This window comes from Odontesthes bonariensis, chromosome 19 (assembly GCF_027942865.1).
Source record: "Odontesthes bonariensis isolate fOdoBon6 chromosome 19, fOdoBon6.hap1, whole genome shotgun sequence".
In the NCBI taxonomy this organism is placed as follows: Eukaryota; Metazoa; Chordata; class Actinopteri; order Atheriniformes; family Atherinopsidae; genus Odontesthes; species Odontesthes bonariensis.
The window spans coordinates 4,279,928-4,306,597 of NC_134524.1; the positions used below are offsets into that span (position 1 = coordinate 4,279,928).

Below are 26,670 nucleotides of genomic sequence, written 5' to 3' on the forward strand. Positions count from 1 at the left end.
TGGATGTTGGCTGGAAAGCTAATACCTGCTGTTCTATAGTCCTGTTGTCAGACATTTTTATAGATAAATAGTTTTTTTTGGCCATATATTTAAAGTTAAACTAGTTTTAATATGGAAAGTAAAGTGCACACATTTGTTTACTTAATTTTAGATGCAGTTCAGGAATTTGTTGCACTCCTTTTTTCCCCTTTTTGACTAGTTATAGTGAATAGAATTCCTCTAAAATAAGGCAAAAGTATTTCTTGGCAGATCACCTGAATAATTCTCTTGGTTAAAGTTGAGATGTGAAACTAATTTCTAATTGTTTTAATGATTCATTGAAAGATTTTGTTTGTTTTAATTCTACTTCTCAGCTTTGTGAAAAAGTACCATCTGTGGCTTCGCAGTTTTAAAATAGTTTTTGGCATCTGAAATGTCAAAGATTCGCTGGATGTTACTTATTCGCTCTGCCCACATGCTCTGACTCAGCACAAGCTCACAAAAAATATGCCTTGTTGTTAGTTTCTTTATGAACGTTAGCACCCTGAGGGTGTGTGACCACTGGGAGCTGCCCAGTATGGACACCATCTGCTGCTCTGTATCATCAAGGCTTCGGGGCTCCATGACTTTTTAAGAAAGTTAAGTATAAAAAACTGCTAAAAAGATGCTAAAAGAAATTTGCAAGTGTTTCTAATGTTGGGTAATATTTAAAAATCTACAGGCATCCCTCCAGATAGTGTTGGTTTTGCAGTTTGCAAACCAAATTGTTGTAAAATTTGATTGTGCAGAGGATCTCCAAATTGTCAATAAATGTGAGAAAACCATTTTCTCACGTAAATAGTTAGTAGATTGTTTGGTGTTTAGTGGATTCTGCCACTCATCTGTTGGGTAAATGTGACAAATATGATTGAAATCCCTGTCGTAGCGAATCCTTTTGACATTGATGAGGACAGTTATGAGGATAATTCAGGCCGTGAACTTTCTAAAAAAGCCTTTCCGGGTCTTTTTCTATCCCCACAGAGCAGATTACAAGGGGCCGTCAGGTTAAAGCAGGAAAATCATTTTAAACCGCAGTTTAATCAGCTGCCGGTTCACGCTGCCGTGAACGAGGACGGACTGCGGCGAATGCAAATGGGAAGTTATCATGCCCGTAAACAATAAGATGCAGCTTTTACATTTCAAGTAATCTTTAAAGCGTCTCTTTACCTCCTGACCTGAAACAAAAAGAATTCGGGTCACTCTCCCAAATCTACCTGTTCTGTTGGTAATCCCTTGACCTGGAAAAGATCATGGTCTGTGGATACGATCAGATTACTGCCAGCGGTGGATCGCCAGATAATCTGCAAAAGCACGGAGCGGTGATTGGAGATGAGATCGGCAAACCATGAGCTGCCCGGGTTGGAATGACTTTGCATTGAAAACGTGTTGGTCACCGAAAAAAAAAAAAAGTTTCAGTGCAATCTGTTGGTTTCCTTAGCTAGGAAATTGTTTTTGAATTGGCTCAATATGAATGAATTGGATTATTTTATGAATAATTATGATTACAATTAATTGAATTCCAATTGGCTTGAATTGGACTTTATTATTTAAGTGCCTTGAGATGACATTTGTTGTATTTGGTGCTATATAAATAAAAATTGAATTGAATTGAATTCGGGAGTTTTCTAAAAGTTGATTTTATTCAAGCGGCTGTTTTGAATAAAGTTTTTGTGCAGAAAGTTTCACAGAAATTAATCCAGATTCATCAGTGATGGACTATGGCTGTGTTCGAAACCGCATACTTCTCCTACTACTCCTACTACTCCTACTAACTGTTTGAGTTAGTATGCGAGTTTGAGTGAGCGAGAAGTTCCCGGATGCATACTAGATTCTCCGAAATGTTGGGTATGCATCATGAGGTTACTACTCATACTCAAACTACCCAAGATGCAACGTAACGTGACGTCGCCGATTGTCATTTCCTGTCAAAACGGCAGTTTCAAGCTAGCTACAACGAGGGTAGGTTCACTTCCTGTTTTCAAAACAAAAGCACCAATCGTATCGTAATGGCTTTCCCTATGATAAAAGGCAACGGGTATTTTATTTCGTGAAAATAACCGGAAGTGCGCTGCTCACTGCGGCTAGCTTTAGTAGCGCTGAAGTCGTAGGAACAAAATTGTAAACAGCCGGTATTTTGTCAGGTTTTCAACACGTTGGGGATCTAAACGACTACTTTCTCACCTGAAAATGTTTCAAATGTTGCTAAAGTTTACAGAGTTTAGAGCTTAAGAGAAATCAGCTTCAGGCCGGCTGATTTCGGCTCGGGTAGGAGCGAAATGCATTGTGAGTAAACGCTCTGCATACTGTCTGATCGATGAGTATGCAGTATGTAGTATGGAAGTATGCAGTTTGTAGTATGCAGTTTGTAGTATGTAGTTTGTAATATACGGTTTTGAACACAGCCTAAGTCTAAGCTGGCGTTCTTGGATTTATATTGACTATTGATGGCATTTCTTCGGCTTCTGGTCCTACAGTGAGGAACCTTTGGACTTATTTCTGACCAGGATCTGTCCTCTGACTCGCATATAAAACAGGTTTCTATGACTGCCTTCTTCCACCTTGGTAATATTGTTAAAATCGGGAACATCCTGTCTCAGAGTGATGCAGAAAAACTGCTCCATGCATCTGTTACTTCAGGATTGGACTGCTGTAATTCTTTATTATTGGACTCTCTGAAAAGCCTCCAGCTGATCCAAAATGCTGCAGCCAGAGTTTTTAATTGGCTTTGCATGAACTAGACTAATTTGGAATTTAATTAATTTAATTCGATTGGATTCTGATTGTATTACAATGAAATTGGACTGTATTGGGGCCCCATGTACAGAGGCTATAGTCCTCGATGCAGCGGGCCCCGGTTCGACTCCCGCACCGAGCGTCCCTTTGCTGCGTGTCTTCCCCCTCTCTCTGCCCCCTGCTTCCTGTCTCTCACACTGTCCTATCATTAAAGGCATAAAAAGCCCAAAAAAATACTTAAAAAAAAAGAAATTGGACTGTATCTTTAAAGTGCATTGACGTGACATTTGGCGCTTTATAAATAAAACTGAATTATGGTGAGGATTTTACAATAGAACGACCCTCCTAACTCCAGCTCAAAGGTTAAACTCCTTCTGTTTAACTTGTAAATGCTCCCTTTGGGTCAGATATTGCAGGACTTTAACATCAATTATCACAGTTACAGACGATACACAACTTTATGTGTCTGGAGCAAGTAAACACCTGGATGAGAGAGAATTTTCTACAGTTAAATGAAGACCAACCTGAGATCATTCTGTTTGGTAGCAAAGAGAAGAGGGTCAGCGTTGGTAAATATCTTGAGACTCGGGACCTTATAATCACTGACCAAGTTCGTAACCTCGGAGTGTTGATAGACTCAGATCTGACTATCAGCAGCCACATCAAAGCTGTCACCAAGGCAGCTTTTTACCACCTCAGAAACATCAACAGAATTAAAGGTTTCCTCTCCCAAACAGACCAGGAGAAACTCATCCATGCATTCATCTCCAGCAGACTCCATCACTGTAACGCTCTTTTAACTGGACTTCCCAAAAAGAGCATTAAACATCTGCAGCTCATCCAGAACGCTGCTGCTGGAGTTTTAACCCGGACTAAGAGATCTGAACACATCACAGCAGCTTTAAAATCTTTACTCTGGCTTCCAGTCAGTCACAGAATAGATTTTAAAAGTCTGCTGATGGTTTACAATCTGTGATCTGTTCAGAGAATATAAAGCCAGCAGAGCTCTTAGATCCAAGGACTCAGGTCAGCTGGTCCAGTCCAGAGTCCAGACTAAACATGGAGAAGCAGCATTTAGCTGTTATGCTGCAAACAAGTGGAACAAACTGCCAGTGGAGATTAAACTTTCACCAAATGGAGACATTTTTAAATCCAGGTTAAAAACATTTCTGTTCTCATGTGTCTATGCATGAAATCTGTACGATATCTTTGAACTTATCTGGACTGTTGCTGGTTTTTAAATTCATTTAAATCATTTCATTTGTTTCTCTTTATGTTCTTTTATGTATTTTTAATGCTTCTTCCACTCCCTGCTGCAATGCTTTTATTTTATATAAAGCACTTTGAACTGTTTTATACATGAAATGTGCTACAAATAAATTTGACTTGATTCAAACCGCCACCTCTCAGCTGATATTTACCCCTGCGTTTGCCTGTGTTTTTGCCCCCCCGCAGGCCGTGTGAGGGCGAAACCTGTCGGTAAAATGGAGCTGCCAGCTGGACGCGTATGATTGGACATGGAGGACGTCAGCGCAGCCAACAGCACACAGGACGAGCTCCGCCTCCTGCCCCTGCCTGACTCCGATAATCTTCTTTACCATGACTACGGCCCAAACGTCAGCACCCCGACCTCAGCCATACCCACAGGGTTAGAAGGGGTGAATTTTCCAGAGGACCCAATCAGACTCCTGAGCGTACAAGTACTGAAGCTCCTTTAACATCTTCTTATGGTTGTTGGGAAGCCCCTCCCCCTTTGTTAACCAGCTGTTAACAGCTGTTTTTGCTCTTGTTGTTTCTTTCAAGGTGGTGTTGATCTTGGCTTACAGCACCATCATCGTCTTGGGGGTTCTGGGGAATTCTTTGGTCATCTACGTCATCTATCGCTTCAAGACACTGCGAACCGTCACCAACTTCTTCATCGCTAATTTGGCCGTCGGTATGTTAACACGCTCACAAGCTGTGCTCTCTCATCTCGGATTGTGTCAATCATGGCAGCCATTAAACGCTCTATGACGTGTAAATACGGTGGCATATTTAGAGCTTATGTGCTGCCATGTGTGTGTTGTATTACTAAATCCATACCACGTTAAACGCTCAGTTTCAGGTTGGGTTTGATCCTGGTTAAGGTTATGGTTCATATACATTTGTATCCACAGGCAGTCCTGGCTAGATTTACGCCCTGGGCGAACCCCCCCCCCCAAAAAAAAAGACTTACCCTGGCACCAACACAACAACATATTATACTATTTGTATTATTTTATTATATATAATCTTAAATACAAAAAGGTACAAAAAGAACTGAGAAAAAGACTATAAATAAATGGAATACAGTATATAAATATCAATCACAAATCCTTTAATAACCTCAAAATCCTAAAAAATAACCGAAGAAAGCTAAAAAAATAAATAAAGGCTACTCTATGGAGCATTAAAAAAAAGATTCCTGCAGTTATGATACCAACAGAGCTCAGAGTGTAGCAATTAGCTGCATGACATGATGCCTCAATTCTAATTCTAGTTCAGCAAAACTAAAGATCAAACACACTTGTGGCTAATAGCAACATATTAGCAAGAGGCTAACAGATAGCCTATAGCCTACGTCACTCATAGAAATCTGCATCCCTTTATCTTTTGCCCGTTTCTCCTCTTCTTCTCTTTCTAAACTGGGCACCTGAAGGCTTCTTTGGTCTTTAACCATGATGATGATCCATGATGACTCCACATTATTACCTTTGCTTTTCCCATTAATGCCGTCCGTTCACCCGTCAATCAGCCGGAGTCACGCAACGTAAACAAATTCACGTAGATGACTGCACAGATTCTTTTTTTTTTTTTACATTTTTTATATAACCCAATTATTTACATGAAGGTATATGGGTCTACGTTCATTTTAGGAATGAAATACAGTTTAATTGGATTGGAAGTAATTTGTTTCATATAGAGTGCGCCCTGGGCGGTCGCCCACGTTGCCCATAGCAACAACCGGACCTGTTTGTATCTGGCTTTACGGTGATGAAAAAATGTGTATTTTAAATTTCCTGAAAAAAAGAATACTGGAAGCGTTCATTTGTATTTCACTAACACTAAAGACGGAAAAGAGACTTCAAAGTGTTCATGTTTGCACACGGAGGCTACGTTTCTATTTTTATTTGATGACAAACAATCACAATCATCTGTTTTATGAGGCAAATATATATTCAATGCCAGAAAGGGATGAGGAAGAGACGGATAGAAAATGATAATCTGATACATTTGATCGTGATTTCACTTTTTAATGCCCAAAATATCCAGTTTATGAAGGAGTTTGCTGCTCTTCTCATCTTTTCTGTTGATCTATTTAAGCACGCCACTTCAGATGTAGTTTCAAAAAGTCTTTGGGGACCAAAAAGATTGTTTATTAATGACATACTGTATGTTTTTGGGGTTTGCATTTGATGTTTTACAGACATTTACAACTTTCCTCATTTTTGTGTTGATGTGTACATATTAACTATAAATTAGACCCTACTTATTTTCCAGATTTTGGACCGGACACATAAAACACTGCATCTCAGGGATAAACCTGTCCATAATCATATCAAACATTGTGTTCTAACGTCCAGTATAGAGGATTTAGCTGCGATTCGGTGGCAAGTTTTCATCTTTTTAATGAGGCAGAGAACTTTCTCAGCCTCGACCCCCGAGTGTTAAATTGGCTTTAAAGGTCCAGTGAGTGGCAACAGAAACCGAGGCCAGCTTTTAACCATCTTTACAATCTTCTGTTTCAACCCACAGTGGGCCGTCTCACCTCAGCTTTATTTATTTTTAATAGGACAAGCGTGAACGGGCAAGATTCACACGTCCCCCGGCTGTGAAGTGATACACGACGCTCACTTGTGAAATTCCTGCTGGTGCATAACTAACCAAACTTGATGCAGTTATTAGAGTTCAGTTATTAAGTTTTTCTAAGGAGTAAAGAGATGTTGTGAGAAAACATTCTGAATAACTTTTACCCCGCAGGCCAGTAGGATGCTCTCAGAGTAAAATTACATAAATTTACCTCTGAACCTCAAAAAAATTCACTTATATTCAGAATATTTAAGGTAAGAAGATCTAATAAAGCCACAACACAAAATATATTCACAAATTAAAATGAAGATAACCAAAACTAATGAACGGCTGAATTAATGAGCACCGCAGGCTAATGTTAGCATAATAATGGGCAGGAATGGGGAGCTTTTGAGGCCTAAAGCAGAAAACATTTTTACGAAAACGATGAAATTTTATTGTTTTAACCATTTTACATGAAAGCTCGTGTAAAAGTTAAAGTAAAACCAAAGTAAACAAGTGCTAACAGATGGTAAAATGAGCCTCCTCGTAAATACAAGTAGAAATGTCAGCACCATGGACAGCTCCCGACTTAGAGCTGCTTCAGGACGACAGGCAGTTTCTAATTCTTTGTGTTTAGTAAATCTATTGTAAAACACGCAACTGAATCCCACTGATAAATATTATTTTTCCAAAGCTTCTTGTGTCTTTATTTATGTAATCTAACGGCAGAGCTCCGCTGTCCAAATATTGTCAAAAACACATCAAAGAGCCAAAAGATGGAGCAGAGCAGCGAAAACAGCAAACGATTACTGAGGTAATTGTGTATTCTTGCGAGTATTCCATTGAGTAATCAGATAAGAAATACTCTTGCAATAATTACTATTTAAAAGAGTACAATTTATATTATTTAGGGCTGGGCAACGATTAAACTTTTAATCTAATTAATCACATGATTTCCCTGATTAATCACAATTAATCGCATTTGTACGCAAAATCGAAAAATGAACCCAAAAGTAGCGTATAGCTTTTAGCATTTAGTTTTATTTTAAATGTGCTGCCATATGAATGAAAGTGCCATAACATTTGTTGTGCAAACACACTTTTAACATCAGCATCTTTCTGTAGTTTTTATGTAGAAGCCTCGCTCCACTGTCTGTTTCCTTGAATGACTTGCTGCTATCAGTTGTGTGTTTTGCCTTTAAGTGATATTTTAGACTGGAACTACTACGCTGAGAAGACAATTCAACTTGGCTGTGTTTACAGATGACTTTGGTTCTGTCGACTCCGCCGTCTGGAAGAACTTTAACATGAAAATGGCCGAGTAAAAGTTCCGTACCCTTCTCCATGTTTGGTGGATCCGCCGATTACTTTCTTTTCCTGTTCCACAGCAGACAGCAGCAGACTTTTACAAAATAAAAGCCTGTGAGCAACAGACTTTTACAAAATAAAAGCCTGTGGGCAACAGACTTTACAATAATAAAATCAATTAAAAAAAATTAAAACTTTTTTTTTTTAAAACTGCGTTAAATAATTAGCGAGTTAACTCACCCAGCCCTAATATTTTAGTAACTATTATTATTATTAGTAACATGTAGCCACAATTAGGCCTCGGCGATATGGCCTTTATGTTGCAGACATTTCTTTTAGAGCCCGATTGTTGTCGATAAAATGCACCAACAAGCACATGTATGGCTGCAGAGGTCCTTTATAGCAGAGTAAAAAGACCCCCCCCCCCCTCAGCTCTAGCGGTCTTTTCACATGTTCAGTTGTAGTGAAGCGAGGCAACTTCAGCAAAATACTTACGGCTTGGTAGCGCATACCTGGGGCTCAAAGTTTTTCCGGCTTTTCCAGGGTCTAAATGGGCAACATATCTTGGAAAACCAAACCGGTTCCAAACTTCAGAAGAGACTGGGGCCTTTTTTTTAGGAACAAGGTTTTCCAGGCATGCTGCTACGTTGTTGTTCGTGTCACTTTTGGAAGTAAATGCAGAGGGGAGGGCAACGCCTGAACTATGGGAGCCCAGAGGGAGCAGCATTGGTGGTTAAAGTTAAAGAGAAAACCGATTTTCTTTCAAAAGAAATGGTCCTAAACCTTAAAATCTGTGAGGTCAACACAAAAACTTGTCCGACAATTTACAATCCAACACCTGGAAATCATTTCGACTCTTTAACAACCAAGAAACATCAGACAGAAGTCTGTAGAACAACATTTAGACACAGCAGGACTGCTCCAGAACAGAAACTTGTGCCTGTTTGTCCCCTCTTTCCTGTCCTCTCAGCAGAGGCAGAAGGCCGGCCTTCCTGGTTCTGGTTCTGGTTCTGGTTCTGATGGAGGTTTCTTCCTGTTAAAAGGGAAAAGCGCCTCCTGGGCGCTCAGGACGGTGGATTGGATCATAGAAAAGTTTGAGTGCAATCTGTTGGTTTCCTTATCAATGCAACTTTTGATGAATTGGCTTTGAGTTAATTGGACATTAATGAATTTAAATAGATTACAGGGTGCTTGCGCAAGTCTTGAAAGTCTTAATAAGTATGGAATTTTGAAGCACTGTTTTCCAGACCTTGAAAAGTCTTGAATTTTGTGTGAAAGTCTTAATAAAGTATGGAAAATAAATGTATGGTAGAGTTTTACAGTATGCTGGCATTGTGAAATGAGAAATAGGAAGGTAGGCTATAAAACTATAATTTTACTAACTGGTCACGTACTGTATTAGCCTAATGGGATGAGATGTGAGTGAAGAGACTGAATTCTACATACATTCATCCATCCATTCATTTTTTTTATAGATAGTTTTTGTGACACTTGTTTGATGTGAAATTCATGTACTTGTGATTTTCATGTTTTGAAACGTTTTCATCAGTAAAAGCGTAATTTACTGTGAATAATGCATTTGTTCATTGAATACTAGCCTATAAAAATGGACATTTCTAATAAACACAGTTGGTACAATCTCAACCAATGAAGTAGGCACACAAGTTACAAGTACATACAGTTAAAGGTGTTGGGGAAAAAAGTATCAGTTTTAAAAAAAGTCTGGAATTTTAATTTGGAAAAAGAGCAAGCACCCTGGATTATGACTGTATTGTAATGAACTGAAGTGGACTGTACCTTTGAAGTTGACTGAACACACAATAAAGTACTCTTTAGAATGACTTAAGTCTGTCAGAAGGCTTTACGAAAACCAGCATCCTGGGTCGCATACGTGAGGAAATTCTTTTCAGCTGTTCCTATCAGTCTTTGATGTCAGTAGGTTTTGGACCGTGTTTACTCTCTAGAAGCAGAAACAGACGACTGTTCACGTCATTGCTCATCAGGGACTCGTAGTTTGTAGTTCTTCTCGAGTCCATCAGCTTTATTTGGTCCCAGGCCTGCCGTCTCCATCTGTCACAAACCGAACTAATGAGGTCGAGGAATGAATAATTAGACAAAGTGGAATTTGTTTGCCTGTGTGAGTGTTTAACTGTACAAGTGTGTGCTTAGCAGTGTGTGATGTGCACTCACATATTCGTGTAGCCCGAAGTGCCGCTTGTTCTGAGACGTGTTAAGAAAATTGGATGCAAAGTCAAACTTACCGCTGGCTATTATTAATAAGCACACGCTCACAAACACACACGTACTGCTTGTGTCCTGAAAAAACATGAACTCTTTATTGCCTTCAGTTGGTTAAATGAAGTCCTGGGAGCTCAGCTGAAGTTTTCCATGTTGGTTTTCCGACTATTTATTTTCAGTTTGTGCTGCTTTAAAACTGTGTTCAAAGGGATTAAAAAAGAATTACAGCTGAAACTGCACCAACAGTCAATCACTTCATGATTTATGGAAAGATACTAAAGCAACACAAGAGATGTTTGTGAACCTTTTAAACCATCTGCTCCTGGCGTGCACATTCGAGGCGCAGAGAGACCGCAGTTCACGACTTTGGTTTCCAGCCCGACACTTCCATGGAGCCCATTTCTGATGAGGCTTGGGCCAACAGCAGATGGATCAGCTGAAGGTCCAGATGCATCTCTCAGCTCCTGTGTCAGGTCTTTGCTGGATGTTTTCCTCTTTCTTAAGAACATCACTTTCAGATCCTGTTCATCTGCTGGAGATAGTTCTTTAGGCCTGACACTTCTTCTTCTGTCCTCCACTTGTCCAGTTTCCTCAAATGTTTTAAGGACACACAGCACACCATGCTGAGATATGCCAAGTTTTCAGCTAACAGCTCTTTGGGAATCACCTTGTTGCTGCAGAAATCCTGTTTTCTGTCTGTCACACTGTGTTATCTTTGCTGTTTTTCACACATGCAGCTAAAGAAATGGGAACAAATCTTAATTCCAGTCTAAAACCCACAAAGAGCTTCTAGATTATTCATTTCTGGTGGCATAAAACAGTTTAATCATTTAATTTATATTAATTGTTCCATAATTAGTCATTAGATTATATCTTATATTCCTTTTTTAAGCTTTAAAATGAATCTTATTTACTTTTTCTTGATGTTGAATAACATATAATTCTTATTATTTTCTGTTTTTTTCTACTTTTAGACATGATAACGTTCATTATTTTGGGATTAGGATTTTTTTTAAACTGAATTTCATATATTAATTTGACTCTTTTGGTAACTGAAAGCAGTTTTAAACGTAAATGTACAAAAAAGTTGAAACTATGAAGCTGGTTTTCACAGATGCAGCTAAAGAAATGGGAACAAATGATGTGTCTCTGTGACAGGCTGCTGGGAACAAAGTGCCTAAAGATCCTGTTTAAAATGGCTTCTTTGCTAAGTTGTCTGTTCTGTGTGGACACAACACTGGTTCATCCCTTGAGTTAGGAGCCTTTTTCCTGCCTGAATGCTTCATAGCGCAGAGTTAAGTGGCTTAACAAAGAAAAAACACATTCCTCTGAAGATGCTCAGGTACAGAAGCAGAAAATGTCAGACCTGGGCTTGAAAGAGGAATCAGATGCAGAGAATCCAATTAGGCAGATTTTATTATATAATTCCAACCACCAATACGCAGTGATGAAATAATCAGCTATGACAATGTTATTCTATATATAATATAAAACTTAATAAATAAAAGAGGAAAAAACAGAAACTCACTCTGCTAAGAGGAGGGCAATTAACTATGAACTATAAACCAAAAATCATTTCCTAAGGAGGAAAAACAACTTTGGACAAGAAACAAAAACAACTAAATTTACTCCTAAAGAAACCGGAGGCTCTACAAAATCTTTGAAACTTTATCTAAAACAAAAAAAAAATCACTCCTAAAGGAGGCTATCAAAAAATGGCTATGAAAACTTAAGACTGGATTACGTAATTTTTAAACAAAAAAATCACTCGCAAGGAGGCAAAGAATCGTGGCTTTGTGTTCGAACGAGCAAGGCAAGGATTACTGTGACTGTGGCAGGATCGACAGAAGGAAACAAGACAAAGGGAGATGCAGGCCAGGGCTGTGTTCGAAACCGCATACTTCTCCTACTACTCATACTAACTTTTTGAGTTAGTATGCGAGTTTGAGTAAGCGAGAAGTTCCCGGATGCATACTAGATTCTCTGAAATGTTGGGTATGCATCATGAGGTTACTACTCGTACTCAAACTACCCAAGATGCAACGTAACGTGACGTCACCGATCGTCATTTCCTGTCAAAACGTCAGTTTCAAGCTAGCTACAACGAGGGTAGGTTCACTTCCTGTTTTCAAAACAAAAGCACCAATCGTATCGTAATGGCTTTCCTTATGATAAAAGGCAACGGGTATTTTATTTTGTGAAAATAACCGGAAGTGCGTTGCTCACTATGGCTAGCTTTAGTAGCGCCGAATTCGTGGGAACAAAATTGTAAACAGCCGGTATTTTGTCAGGTTTTCAACACGTTGGGGATCTAAACGACTACTTTCTCACCTGAAAATGTTTCAAATGTTGCTAAAGTTTACAGAGTTTAGAGCTTAAGAGAAATCAGCTTCAGGCTGGCTGATTTCGGCTCGGGCAGGAGCGAAAAGCATTGTGGGTAAACGCTCTGCATACTGCCTGATCGATGAGTATGCAGTATGTAGTATGCGGTTTTGAACACAGCCTGTTCGAATAAAACAGGAAATGACAAAACATGGAGACAAAAACCCGACCTGACCTCACCGTGTGACAGAAAAACTCTGAAAGAGCTTCAGGAAGCTGGAGAACTATTGATCAGGACACCTTAAACGATTAAAGAAAGTCGGGATCATTGGAGGGAAACATAAAGAAATGAGGGCTGATCTGGACTTTTAATTTCTGAATTAATTTTATAGCCAGATTTGTTCAGTTTAAAAACCTTTTAGCTTTTATTTAATCAACCGTTTGATACAGATTTAACACTGTTACTCTTTTATGTGTAGTAATACATAGTGATGTCACTCCCTCGTGCCTCCATTATTTGTTGTAACTCTGAGGCTGTCTTAGTGGACACAAACTCCAGAGTAACGCAGCGTGATGCAATAATAATCATCTTTCATGACACTGTCAGCTTCTGCTGTGCCACTGTCCATCCATACTCACCTTCATCGCGTCCTCATAATGCCCATCACCACCTCCATCATCATCATCGTCAGCCAGGGGTGCTGAAGAGGCTCCTGCAGCAAACACGTCAGTGATTTTTGCACATTTGGCAGCATCTGCCTGAAGCACCTGGCTGTTTTTAGCTCTCTGTTTGTTCTTGTGTTTGGTCTTACGCATCCATCCTTGTTTTTTTCTTATGTCTGTGTGTGATTAAAGCTCTCTTACATTAGGGGGGTTAAACAGGTATTTAGGCCAATTTGCCAGCTCATTACTGGGTCAAATATGCTGGAAACTTGTAAAGTGCATCTTCTACCAAATTAAACTGTGCTCATATCTTGTTTTTGTATCGTTTTATTGTGCTGCAGCAGTTGCTGACATTTTTGAAAACTGTTTTTTTAAGCCTTTGATTATCTTATTCAATTCAGTTTGTATTTATTTATATTTAAAACCTCAAGGCACTTCAAAGATACAATCCAGTTCTTTGTAACACAATCATAATCCAATTTATTAAATTACAAATTAGTCAGATTCATGCAAAGCCAATTAAAAAAATGTTGCCCAGCTCAGGAAACCAGCAGATTGCATCAAAACTTCCCTTTGAGTGTGCGAGTCAAAGGTGGAAATATCTGAATTCTAAATGATTGTTTTGAATGTGCGATAGCCCACTTTTCAAGCCTCTTGCGTGTTCTTCAAACCCATCTCGGGTATTTCATGATGAACAAAAGCTTTGACTGCAGGAGCTGTTATCTCACATTCGAACATCACTTGGAACTGCAGTTACCCTTTAAAGTTCAAAATCTACAGCCTGCAGCCTCAGACCAGAGCCCATATAAGGATGCATCAGATTGTTACAAGCAGTTTGTCTCTTGACCCCGCAGAGGGCGCCCAAACATCCGCTTGACTGAATGCATGTCCTGTTGACCCTCCTCGTAAAATAACAATGGAGGAAACAACCGATCAAGGAAGGTCTTGAGAGTAGAGAGCCCTCCAGCTGGAACAGAAGGACGGTTACACTGGGCTTCTTTTCATTGACTTCAGCTCAGTATTTAACATGATTATCCCAATCAGACTGGTCACAAAATGAAACAACCTTGGCCTCCTACACTCCATCTGCTTCTGGATTAAAGACTTCCTCAGCGACCGTCCGGAGAGAGTCAAAATAGGGCCCCAACACCGGCTCCTACTGCACACTCTCTACAACCACAACGGGAGCACCACCCACCCATACCCACATACGGCAAGGATACCCACATACGGCAAGGATACCCACATACGGCAAGGATACCCACACATGGCAAGGATACCCACATACGGCAAGGATACTTACATACGGCAAGGATACCCATATACGGCAGGGATACCCACATACAGCAAGGATACCCGCATACGGCAGGGATACCCGCATACGGCAGGGATACCCGCATACGGCAGGGATACCCGCATACGGCAAGGATACCCACACATGGCAAGGATACCCACATACGGCAAGGATACTCACATACGGCTAGGATACCCACAAACGGCAAGGATACCCACACATGGCAAGAATACCCACAAACTGCAAGGATACCCACATACGGCAAGGATACTCACATACGGCAGGGATACCCACATACGGCAGGGATACCCACACATGGCAAGGATACCCACACATGGCAAGGATACCCACACATGGCAAGGATACCCACATATGGCAAGGATACTCACATATGGCTAGGATACCCACATACGGCAAGGATACCCACATACGGCAAGGATACCCACACATGGCAAGGATACCCACATACGGCAAGGATACCCATATACGGCAGGGATACCCACAAACTGCAAGGATACCCACATACGGCAGGGATACCCACATACAGCAAGGCTACCCACATACGGCAAGGATACCCACATACGGCAGGGATACCCACATACGGCAAGGATACCCACATACGGCAAGGATACCCATATACGGCAGGGATACCCACAAACTGCAAAGATACCCACATACGGCAAGGATACCCACATACGGCAAGGATACCCACACATGGCAAGGATACCCACATACGGCAAGAATACTCACATACGGCTAGGATACCCACATACGGCAAGGATACCCACATACGGCAAGGATACCCACACATGGCAAGAATACCCACAAACTGCAAGGATACCCACATACGGCAAGGATACTCACATACGGCAAGGATACCCACATACGGCAGGGATATCCGCATATGGCAGGGATACCCACACATGGCAAGGATACCCACATACGGCAAGGATACTCACATACGGCTAGGATACCCACAAACTGCAAGGATACCCACATAAAGTAAGGATAGGATACCCACACACTGCAGGGATATCCACATACGGCAGGGATACCCGCATACGGCAAGGATATCCACATACGGCAAGGATACCCACACACTGCAAGGATACCCACATACAATAAGGATCGGATACCCACACACTGCAGGGATACCCACACATGGCAAGGATACCCACATACGGCAAGGATACCCACATACGGCAAGGATACCCACATACTGCAAGGATACCCACATACAGCAAGGATACCCACATACGGCAAGGATACCCGCATATGGCAGGGATACCCACATCCAGTAAGGATACCCACATACAGCAAGGATACCCACATGCAGTAAGGATACCCACATACGGCAAGGATACCCGCATACGGCAGGGATACCCACATGCAGTCAGGATACCCACATACTGCAAGGATACCCACATATGGCAAGGATACCCACATGCGATAAGGATACCCACATACTGCAGGGATACCCACATACAGCAAGGATACCCACATACAGCAGGGAGACCCACATACAGCAAGGATACCCACATACTGCAGGGATACCCACATACAGCAAGGATACCCACATCTGGCAGGGATACCCACATACTGCAAGGATACCCACATACTGCAAGGATACCCACATCCGGCAGGGATACCCACACACGGCAAGGATACCCACATACAGTAAGGATACCCACATCCGGTAAGGATACCCACATACAGTAAGAATATCCACATACAGTAAGGATACCCACACGGCTAGGATACCCACATACGGCAAGGATACTCACATACGGCTAGGATACCCACATACGGCAAGGATACCCACACATGGCAAGAATACCCACAAACTGCAAGGATACCCACATACGGCAAGGATACTCACATACGGCAGGGATACCCACATACGGCAGGGATACCCACACATGGCAAGGATACCCACACATGGCAAGGATACCCACACATGGCAAGGATACCCACATATGGCAAGGATACTCACATATGGCTAGGATACCCACATACGGCAAGGATACCCACATACGGCAAGGATACCCACACATGGCAAGGATACCCACATACGGCAAGGATACCCATATACGGCAGGGATACCCACAAACTGCAAGGATACCCACATACGGCAGGGATACCCACATACAGCAAGGCTACCCACATACGGCAAGGATACCCACATACGGCAGGGATACCCACATACGGCAAGGATACCCACATACGGCAAGGATACCCATATACGGCAGGGATACCCACAAACTGCAAAGATACCCACATACGGCAAGGATACCCACATACGGCAAGGATACCCACACATGGCAAGGATACCCACATACGGCAAGAATACTCACATACGGCTAGGATACCCACATACGGCAAGGATACCCACATACGGCAAGGATACCCACACATGGCAAGAATACCCACAAACTGCAAGGATACCCACATACGGCAAGGATACTCACATACGGCAAGGATACCCACATACGGCAGGGATATCCGCATATGGCAGGGATACCCACACATGGCAAGGATACCCACATACGGCAAGGATACTCACATACGGCTAGGATACCCACAAACTGCAAGGATACCCACATAAAGTAAGGATAGGATACCCACACACTGCAGGGATATCCACATACGGCAGGGATACCCGCATACGGCAAGGATATCCACATACGGCAAGGATACCCACACACTGCAAGGATACCCACATACAATAAGGATCGGATACCCACACACTGCAGGGATACCCACACATGGCAAGGATACCCACATACGGCAAGGATACCCACATACGGCAAGGATACCCACATACTGCAAGGATACCCACATACAGCAAGGATACCCACATACGGCAAGGATACCCGCATATGGCAGGGATACCCACATCCAGTAAGGATACCCACATACAGCAAGGATACCCACATGCAGTAAGGATACCCACATACGGCAAGGATACCCGCATACGGCAGGGATACCCACATGCAGTCAGGATACCCACATACTGCAAGGATACCCACATATGGCAAGGATACCCACATGCGATAAGGATACCCACATACTGCAGGGATACCCACATACAGCAAGGATACCCACATACAGCAGGGAGACCCACATACAGCAAGGATACCCACATACTGCAGGGATACCCACATACAGCAAGGATACCCACATCTGGCAGGGATACCCACATACTGCAAGGATACCCACATACTGCAAGGATACCCACATCCGGCAGGGATACCCACACACGGCAAGGAGACCCACATACGGCAAGGATACCCACATACAGTAAGGATACCCACATCCGGTAAGGATACCCACATACAGTAAGAATATCCACATACAGTAAGGATACCCACACGGCTAGGATACCCACATACAGTAAGGATACCCACATACAGTAAGAATATCCACATACAGTAAGAATACCCACATACAGAAAGGATACCCACATCCGGTCCTTGAGGCCCGCTGTTCTGCAGGTTTTAGACGTTTCTCTGCTTCAACACACCTGATTTAAATCTATGCATCATTAGCAGGATTGTGTACATTTTAACAATCATTTGGAGAGATCCATTTAATCTGAATCTCTGGCATACAGGGACGAAGTGGAGAAACTGTCATCATGGTGCAGCAATAAGAGCGACTGGACAGTGTCGCGGTAAGATTGCTACCCTTCATGCAGATGACCAGGGTTTGAATCCTGAGGTAGTACCTCCAGTAGCTTACGCTTTGAGTGTAAGTCTCATGAATAAAAGCATCTGCCAAATGTATAAACATAAACATAACAACCTGGTCCTCAACGCCACAGAGCAAAAGAGATTAAAGTGGTTTTCAGGAGAAATGGGTCAGCCCATTTACATCAATTGGGGTAACCTGGAACACCAACGCCCAACTAAAGAGCTGCAGGTGTCCTTTTACAGAAGCTCAGTGGAAAGTGTGGCGACGTACTGCATCCCAGTGTGGTTTGTCAGCTGCACCGCCCAGGAAAAGTCAACGCTCCAGCGCTCGGCTGTGACCTCCTCTCCGTGGAGGAGCTGTACGAGTCCCACTGCCACAGTGAAGCCGACAGCGTCCTGATAGTCGCCATCATATCACCTGTTCCAGCTGTTACCCTCAGGAAGGCGGTACAGGACTATAAAAGCCTGAACAAACAGAAGGAAAAGCAGCACGTATCCCTGGGCTGTTGCAATCATCAACAAACACTGAAAGGACTTAATCCCTTTAACAAACCTGTGCAATTTCATCATTCTGTGCAATAAACTGTTTAAAACGTGAACAAAACATTACAGGAGCACACATTTCTTTATACATACTTGTATTTTTCTCTTTTTTTATATATATACTGCTCTATTTATTATAAATTTTTTTGTACAAAGAAAATGTGTTTTTATTGTCTTCGGTTACTTTTGGCACTTCATTGCTGCTCTTCTTTTAATTATAACTGGTTTTAATTTTGCTATTTTTGCACTGGAAAGTGACTGCGTACACTCTCGTTTTACTTTGTATTATGACTATAAAGATTCTGATCCTGATAATGTTTGGGACAATGTCTGTGCACCACATGTGAAACTCTAATTACCGATGAATTGTTTGATTTCAAAGTTACTTTAGTCTAAACTCGTGTTCATACATTTCAGTTACACCAGGTAGAAATTACAACACTTTTATATATGAGCTACCCCACATTTTGGGAATGCTACATATTATACATGTGAAGTCCTGAGCTCACAGAAACTCAGTAAAAACAGTTAAATCCAGTCAGTTTAACTGTGTTGCTTTTACTGCTGCATGAGAGGATCAAAGCAGACCCTTAAAGCCACTCACAGATATGCAATATTGCTTCCAAATCTACATTTTTTTACAGTCTTTTTGTTTAGTTTGGTTGTTTTGCGTCTGTATGCGATGCTTTTAGCTCGTATTTATGCACTGGAAACTCCACGGGGGTTACAGGCACCGCCCAGAGGTTACGTAAACCGAGACATGACACACCGATAGGTTGTTTTGTGTCTTGAAACCCCCACTCGTCTGGCAGAGCACATTCATGCTTTTTGAGGTCTTTACAGAGCGTCTGCTCTTTCATCTGAGGAAACCGAACTGTCGTGTTTTCCAGCTGAATAAACATAGGATCACATGAACCAAGAGGCAGACGTCCATTTTGTGCTTCTTTTTGTCCATATTACATTATGAGAAAAAGGAGGTATTATTCCATGGAAGTGCATAACTGCTGGGAGTCTTTTGTGCCAGATTTTGGCCAGTTCCGGTCAACCACAACCCCGTAACTGTGAAGCCGAAATGAACCACCGGAGGCTCCGTCTCTGAGAGATGCCTGAGAGAATCCGACATAAAACCCAGACCAAAGTCGGATTCTAAACACAAAAAAGTAATAACATATCTGTCACTTGGACTGCTCAGGTGTTAAAAACTGAAGCGGTGCGTTCGAGAAAGACTGACGTGTTGGAGGGGAAAAAAAAAAAAAAAGCTTTTACCTTCATGTATTCACGAGGGAACAAGAGTAGAGAAAGAGAAAAAGCCACAGAAAGGTTTGAATTTAAAGGGATGAAAGAAACTGAGCTAGAAAAATGACTGAAAAGGAAAATTCATCAACTTTTCTCCCTGTGCTGTAGAGCAAAACGAAAATAACTCAGTGTATTACACGTAAAGAGGAAGATCCAAGGTCGAACAGTTGAATAAAATCACAGTTTGTAGGTGTAATATTCAGAGCTGTAATCTAGCGGCTGTCGTCGAGTACAATGAGGAACTGTCTTATAAAATCATGATGTCATAATAATCTGTGGTAATAAATATAATTTTCATTGCATTTGAATCTTATTGTTTAATATATTTGTAGAACACACAGGTGTGACCTCTATGGAGAACTAAAACTGCCAAAATCAAATAACAAATGTATGTAAATCCCTCAAGAAATTAATCAATTTGCGAATAATAAATTGCTATGCAAGAGTTAATGTTTAGGATGTCAGGTAATATTTATAGTCATATTTCTACTTCAGTTTCCATTCTTTCAGGATTTATTTCCCTGTATTTTAAAGTAAGTTTACATTGTGTTTTTAAATTAAATCAATTTACCTTCCTTTAAGGGAACATAATATTGAAAAATGTCGAGTTGAACCGTTATGTTCAGTAATTCAGACAACCTGCAGCTGTGTGGGTAAGGTGTGTTTTCTTTCCACAGAGTCGGGTGCTCTCATCATAGTTTTAAATCTTTTTTTAATTGAAATTTTAATTGAAAGGGGGAATGAAAGGATGGACAGCGAGGGGAAAGAAAAAGGAGATTGAACCATGAAACGGACAAGCTGCTGCATCTGTGGAGGAAAAGAAAACGCACAACGGCTACGAGCAGGACCATCGAGAACACCTTCAACAAGATTAATGAAGAAAAACAAACAGCAACAATATAACCGGCAGCAAGCGCATGAGAACTTTACTAGGTCACTGAAAATTATTAAAGTCTCAAAGTGAGACTGGCAACTGTAGAATGAGCAGGTGTGTGTGCGTGTAAAATATATGACGAAAGCTTTACATAAATTGTGGTTAATAATGGGGGAAGGGAGCCACAACCACTCCAGAAATCAGGAGCAGACAGGAAGGGCCCCCAGACCCGGGCAACCAGCAGCCAAGAGAGAAACCAGGCAAGCCACGCTCCAGCCCAGAGGACAGCAGGGGTAGGCCCCAGGTAGAGCCCCCATGGCCATGGACCAAAGGAGCCAGGACCCGCCAGGACCCGCCAGGACCCGCCAGGACCCGCCAGGACCCGCCAGGACCCGCCAGGACCCGCCAGGACCCGCCAGGACCCGCCAGGACCCGCTAGGACCCGCCAGGCGTCAGTGGACAACCATTCAGGAACACAAAGACGCACACTCACACAGATACAAAGGCTGTGTTCGAAACCGCATACTACATACTGCATACTACATACTGCATACTACATACTGCATACTACATACTACATCAGTGTTCGAATTATCCACCGGGCTTCGGGGGGGTCGGACTTCTTGCGGATCAATTGATGACGTCACCCCCCCCCCCAAAAAAAAAAAAATCATGATAATATCATGATATGCAAACACAACAATACGTTATCATTTACAAACTCCCTGCTAGAGCCTCATATTGATCAAGTGACCACGTTCGCGGGAAGATCACATCAAAGCACTCGTCTCCGTAAACTCCGTGTTGCCAGATTGGACTGTTTTGGATGACCGTCTGCGGGTAAAAATGGGTAGGCCTATTGGGCGAGTTTTTCTGTATCTGTATATAGCTCTATGGCCATAGAAATAAATAGAATTCAGTTTAGACTGGTTTAGTTTAGATTTAGTGCCTCCAGGCGGGGTTTGAGCATGTTTGGAAATCATCTGGCAACCCTGCAAAATCCACGCTGCGCAGGTGAATTCAGCTCAACTCTGCACGCAGCACTGTCAAGTTCAACCACCTAGCCAAAGTTTGTCTCACACACGTTGCTGCAGCAGGACGTTGCTAACCTTCCAGTTAGCAACAAGCACAGCAGCAGAACCAACACATGCAGAATAATACATAAATATTAAACCTAGCAACGACCCAACTTCAAACAGCTGTATGGTTTACCAAAAGCCCACTAGCAAACTAGCAACTAGCCTACATTATGTAGTGCCCATGAGACGCAATCAAGAAATGTCAATCAGCAAAGTGAACCCAATGACGCATACAGAATCAAGCTGTAAATTATCAGACTACAACTGCCAAATGATATTATTCCAAGTGTGCTTTAAACACATGATAAGCCTTGTACTTTATTTTCTGACATCAAGTATGTTGGTTGGTGTATTCTGGATTAGAGCAGTCCGCCTCTGTCTTTGAACTGAGACTACTTGTGCATGTTGACTCGATGGAATTCCTCTGATGTAGTCCTAGGCTAACTTTTTTCTCATGGGAGAAAGGGAAGGGCGGTCACCTGTCTTGAGTGTTTGTAAGGTCAGTGCTTTAAAGTTGAAATAATATTAGTCTGATTTGTTAGTTTCATTTAACAAATCACAGGAAACCTCCACCTTGACACCTTAAATCCACGCGCTTGCATCTCAAACATCATTTTAACGGGCATCAACAGCCTGCATCTCAGTGCTACCGATGTTTTGGACTATGCGCGAGCTGCCTGCGAAGATGCGAAACGCCCGCTGGTGGTACAGTCCATTGAAGGGGTGTTCCAAAACGCATTTTATTTGGTTATTCATAGTACACATTGAAAAATACTTAGTAACAAGACATTTTCAACACCTGATTTCAATAATAGATCCATTTTTTCAGTACCCCCCAAAAGTGTAATTTAGTCCCATTTGGGGGGTATCAAGTCTCAATCGGGGGGGTCAGATCCCCCCAGTACCCCCCGTAATTCGAACACTGTACTACATACTTCCATACTGCATACTCACTATTTACAATTTTGTTCCCACGAATTCGGCGCTACTGAAGCTAGCCGCAGTGAGCAACGCACTTCCGGTTATTTTCACAAAATAAAATACCCGTTGCCTTTTATCATAGGGAAAGCCATTACGATACAATTGGTGCTTTTGTTTTGAAAACAGGAAGTGAAATTACCCTCGTTGTAGCTAGCTTGACACTGCCGTTTTGACAGGAAATGACGATCGGCGACGTCACATTACGTTGCATCTTGGGTAGTTTGAGTATGAGTAGTAACCTCATGATGCATACCCAACATTTCGGCGAATCTAGTATGCATCCGGGAACTTCTCGCTTACTCAAACTCGCATACTACCTCAAAAAGTTAGTAGGAGTAGTAGGAGAAGTATGCGGTTTTGAACACAGCCAAAGACATGGACATCCAGCCACACACTCGCAGGCCCCCAGGAGTCATGCGGCAGCCGGACCTAAGGAGCCCAGACCCAGAACCAGATGATCACTTCCTCCTCCTGGTCACCCTGACCCAGGAAACAGTGGTGTAGGAAGACCTCCCCCTCATCACTCCTGCTCCCCGATTAGGTGTGTTTCCAACACAACACCGGTCCTCTCCTCACTCTCGGTGTGCTAACGTTACATTATCGGCATGTTTCTGATAAAGATTTAATGAGGTTAATATATCTAAAATGTTTAAACGCAGTAACTAACGGTACACATGCAGTACTACGAGTTACGCTGTGTACATCTCCGGCTTGGTCCATCACTGTTGATGAGAAAGCATTGTGTGCTAGCATCTGCTGCTAGCATCTGCTGCTAGCTTACGGCTACGCTGCTAAAGTATTTCCCTCTGGGATCAATAACTATCCATGTATGAGTCTCCACCTTAAAAACAACAGGTTTCCGGATGCTTCAATTAAATTAGTTTGTGCAAAGTGTTGGGATGCAGGTCATGGGATGTGTAGAAGAGATTACTAGAAATATCATAATAGTGTGTAAACAACAACTTTCTCAAGTGCGTTATTCATTTTATTGTTATTATGAAGTGAAGCACTGCATTTAACTAATATACACGTATTATGAAAATGTGCGATACTGGGTAGATCATAGAAATATATACTAACCGATATACTAAGCAACCCAAAAACAAGCTTGAGAACAGCTTAAAACGGCCTGATACAGGTTGGAACTGGTTCTGGTTTCATCACTTCAGACTGAAGGAATTTGAGATGTTGGCTAAAAGCCAAACCAATCGGGGAGAAGTATTACATGTGATGTCATTGTTGCCGGGCAGAAGAGAAATACATTTTTTTTTTTTTTTTTTTTTTAGAAAAGGCAGGAAATGAATAAAAGCAATCCGACTGTAAAATCAGCCATTTTCGAAAACGGACTTGGGTTTATTCCTTTTTCCTGAATAGATACTATGACTACATTAGATTTTTTTAGTCTCTCCTGTGTTTTTTTTTTTGGCTGTTTTTCTCCAACAAACACTTATAAGGAAGAAAACTCTGTTTTTGCTCCCAGTATTGCTGTTATGAGGCATTTTTTATAAATGTTTATGTAGAAGCTGGACATTCTTTACACAAGAGACGCTGGTAAAATCTTTCATGAAATGTAAACGTTTTATATGGAACACGTAATGGAAGCGGAGATATTCGTTGATATAAAGAAGCAACGAATATATACGGGAACGTTATATAGCTCTGTTGGCACATTTGTTATATTGTGGTTTTGTTGTTGTGATGGAGCCTGAAAAGCTCCGTTGGATAAAAAAGAAAGAAAGAAAGAAATCCGAATCAAAAGCAGGAGGAGGAATAGAGCAGAGGAAAAGCTGGCAGGTGGCGTGAATGATGAGATGTGAGATGTGTGGAAAGGTAGACGGACGGCTGCCAGAAAGACGCTGGTTCAATTCCACCAGATCAATAAGAGTGGGCCGGCTGGCAGTTTGTGATAAAAAAAAAAAAAGCACACTCTCGTTATTATTCCTCTTTTGTCTCGTCGTCTTTGCAGGATTCTTTATTGTCCGAAAGATTTCTGATTCCACACATGAAAACAACCTCAAAGCTTCTGGTTGGCTGTAAAATTGAATCATGCCGATTTATTAATGAATGCTCAGAGCATTGATCGTATGGAAAACTTTTCCTGAATTTCAAAGACTTCTACAAAGCAAAGTGAAAAAGTATCCATATTTATATCCACAACCCAGTTGGTTCATAGATATGAGCTGTAGGAGTATGGGACACTGAAACTGCTTTATTCTCAAGTGTATAAATATATAAGTGAACCAGGGCTGGGCAACGATTAAAATGTTTAATCTAATTAATCACATGATTTCCCTGATTAATCACGATTAATCGCATTTGTACGCAAAATCCAAAAATGAATCCAAAAGTAGTGTATAGCTTTTAGCATTTAGCTTTATTTTAAATGTGCTGCCATATGAATGAAAGTGCCATAACATTTGTTGTGCAAACACACTTTTAACATCAGCATCTTTCTGTAGTTTTTATGTAGAAGCCTCGCTCCACTGTCTGTTTCCTTGAATGACTTGCTGCTATCAGTTGTGTGTTTTGCCTTTAAGTGATATTTTAGACTGGAACTACTACGCTGAGAAGACAATTCAACTTGGCAGTGTTTACAGATGACTTTGGTTCTGTCGACTCCGCCGTCTGGAAGAACTTTAACATGAAAATGGCCGAGTAAAAGTTCCGTACCCTTCTCCATGTTTGGTGGATCCGCCGATTACTTTCTTTTCCTGTTCCACAGCAGACAGCAACAGACTTTTACAAAATAAAAGCCTGTAAGCAACAAACTTTTACAAAATAAAAGCCTGTGAGCAGCAGACTTTTACAGAATAAAAGCCTGTGAGCAACGGACTTTTACAATAATAAAATAAATAATAAAACAGGGGTGGTCCGTGGCGTAGTGGGTTGAGCAGGCGCCCCATGTACAGAGGCTATAGTCGAGTCCAGCATCGGACGGCCCTGTGCTGCGTGTTGTTCCCCCTCTCTCTGCCGCCTGTTTCCTGTCTCTCTGAACTTTCCTATCCATTAAAGGCACAAGAGCCCAAAAAATTAATAATACTTTTTTTTTTTTAATCAAAATGCGTTAATGTGTGATAAAACATTTATCGGCGTTAAATAATTAACAAGTTAATAGTTAATGGTTTAATAAGTAAGGTTTTATGGTGATAAATGCATGTAAAATAGTGGAAAATTCATTGAAGTAGTAGTAATTGTATAGAATGTGAAATAGATCATTTTTTCTGCTTTATTTTTCAACGGTTATTCATTGAGATTCCCTGCGACGGGGCTTAACGGGTTTAGGAAACGTAATGATGTGGCTCTCTGGCTTCGGAACCAAACCAGTTCTTAGCTAGAACCAACTTGGAACCGGGTCGAGCACCAGCTCTGAACCAGCACTGGGACCACTTTGGTCGAAAAGGGGCTGTTATACAGTGTTGGAGTCTTTGGGGAGTCATACTCTGTGTCTCTGGGGAGAAGAGTCGCTGCCAAAGCTGATGGGATTTTGAACAAGGTTCTCTTACTTTCTTACATCCCATTAGATGTGACATGACGAAACAATTTCACCACATGAAAGACAATACCTCTCAGTATCAAAGCCCCTGTATTCATCTACATTTCTTTATTCTTTTATTTCCCACTTACCGTTTCATGTGGCTGATTCGTCTTTTTTTTTTTTCTCTTTGTCTGTCTTTTATCATTTGCTGTGTTTCTCCTTTTTCCTGCTGTTTCTGTCAGCCTCTCCCCCGAAGCCTCGCAAGAAACTGAAGAAAGCAAAAGACAGCAGAGGCAGGCAACATCAGACTCAGTGAACAGCTTTTCGTTTAAGACTAACATGCT

The 26,670-nt window shown here is 41.6% G+C and overlaps 1 protein-coding gene across 1 annotated transcript in view; it reads left to right on the plus strand.

The window, feature by feature from the left end:
* Positions 1 to 26,670, plus strand: part of npy2rl (neuropeptide Y receptor Y2, like) — an 88,227-nt gene that overhangs the window by 43,128 nt on the left and 18,429 nt on the right. Inside the window, exons 2-3 of the mRNA XM_075450945.1 lie at positions 4,207 to 4,451; positions 4,555 to 4,687. Coding sequence (XP_075307060.1) covers positions 4,269 to 4,451; positions 4,555 to 4,687 — 316 coding nt within the window. The 5' untranslated portion in view covers positions 4,207 to 4,268. The remainder of the gene's footprint in view (positions 1 to 4,206; positions 4,452 to 4,554; positions 4,688 to 26,670) is intronic.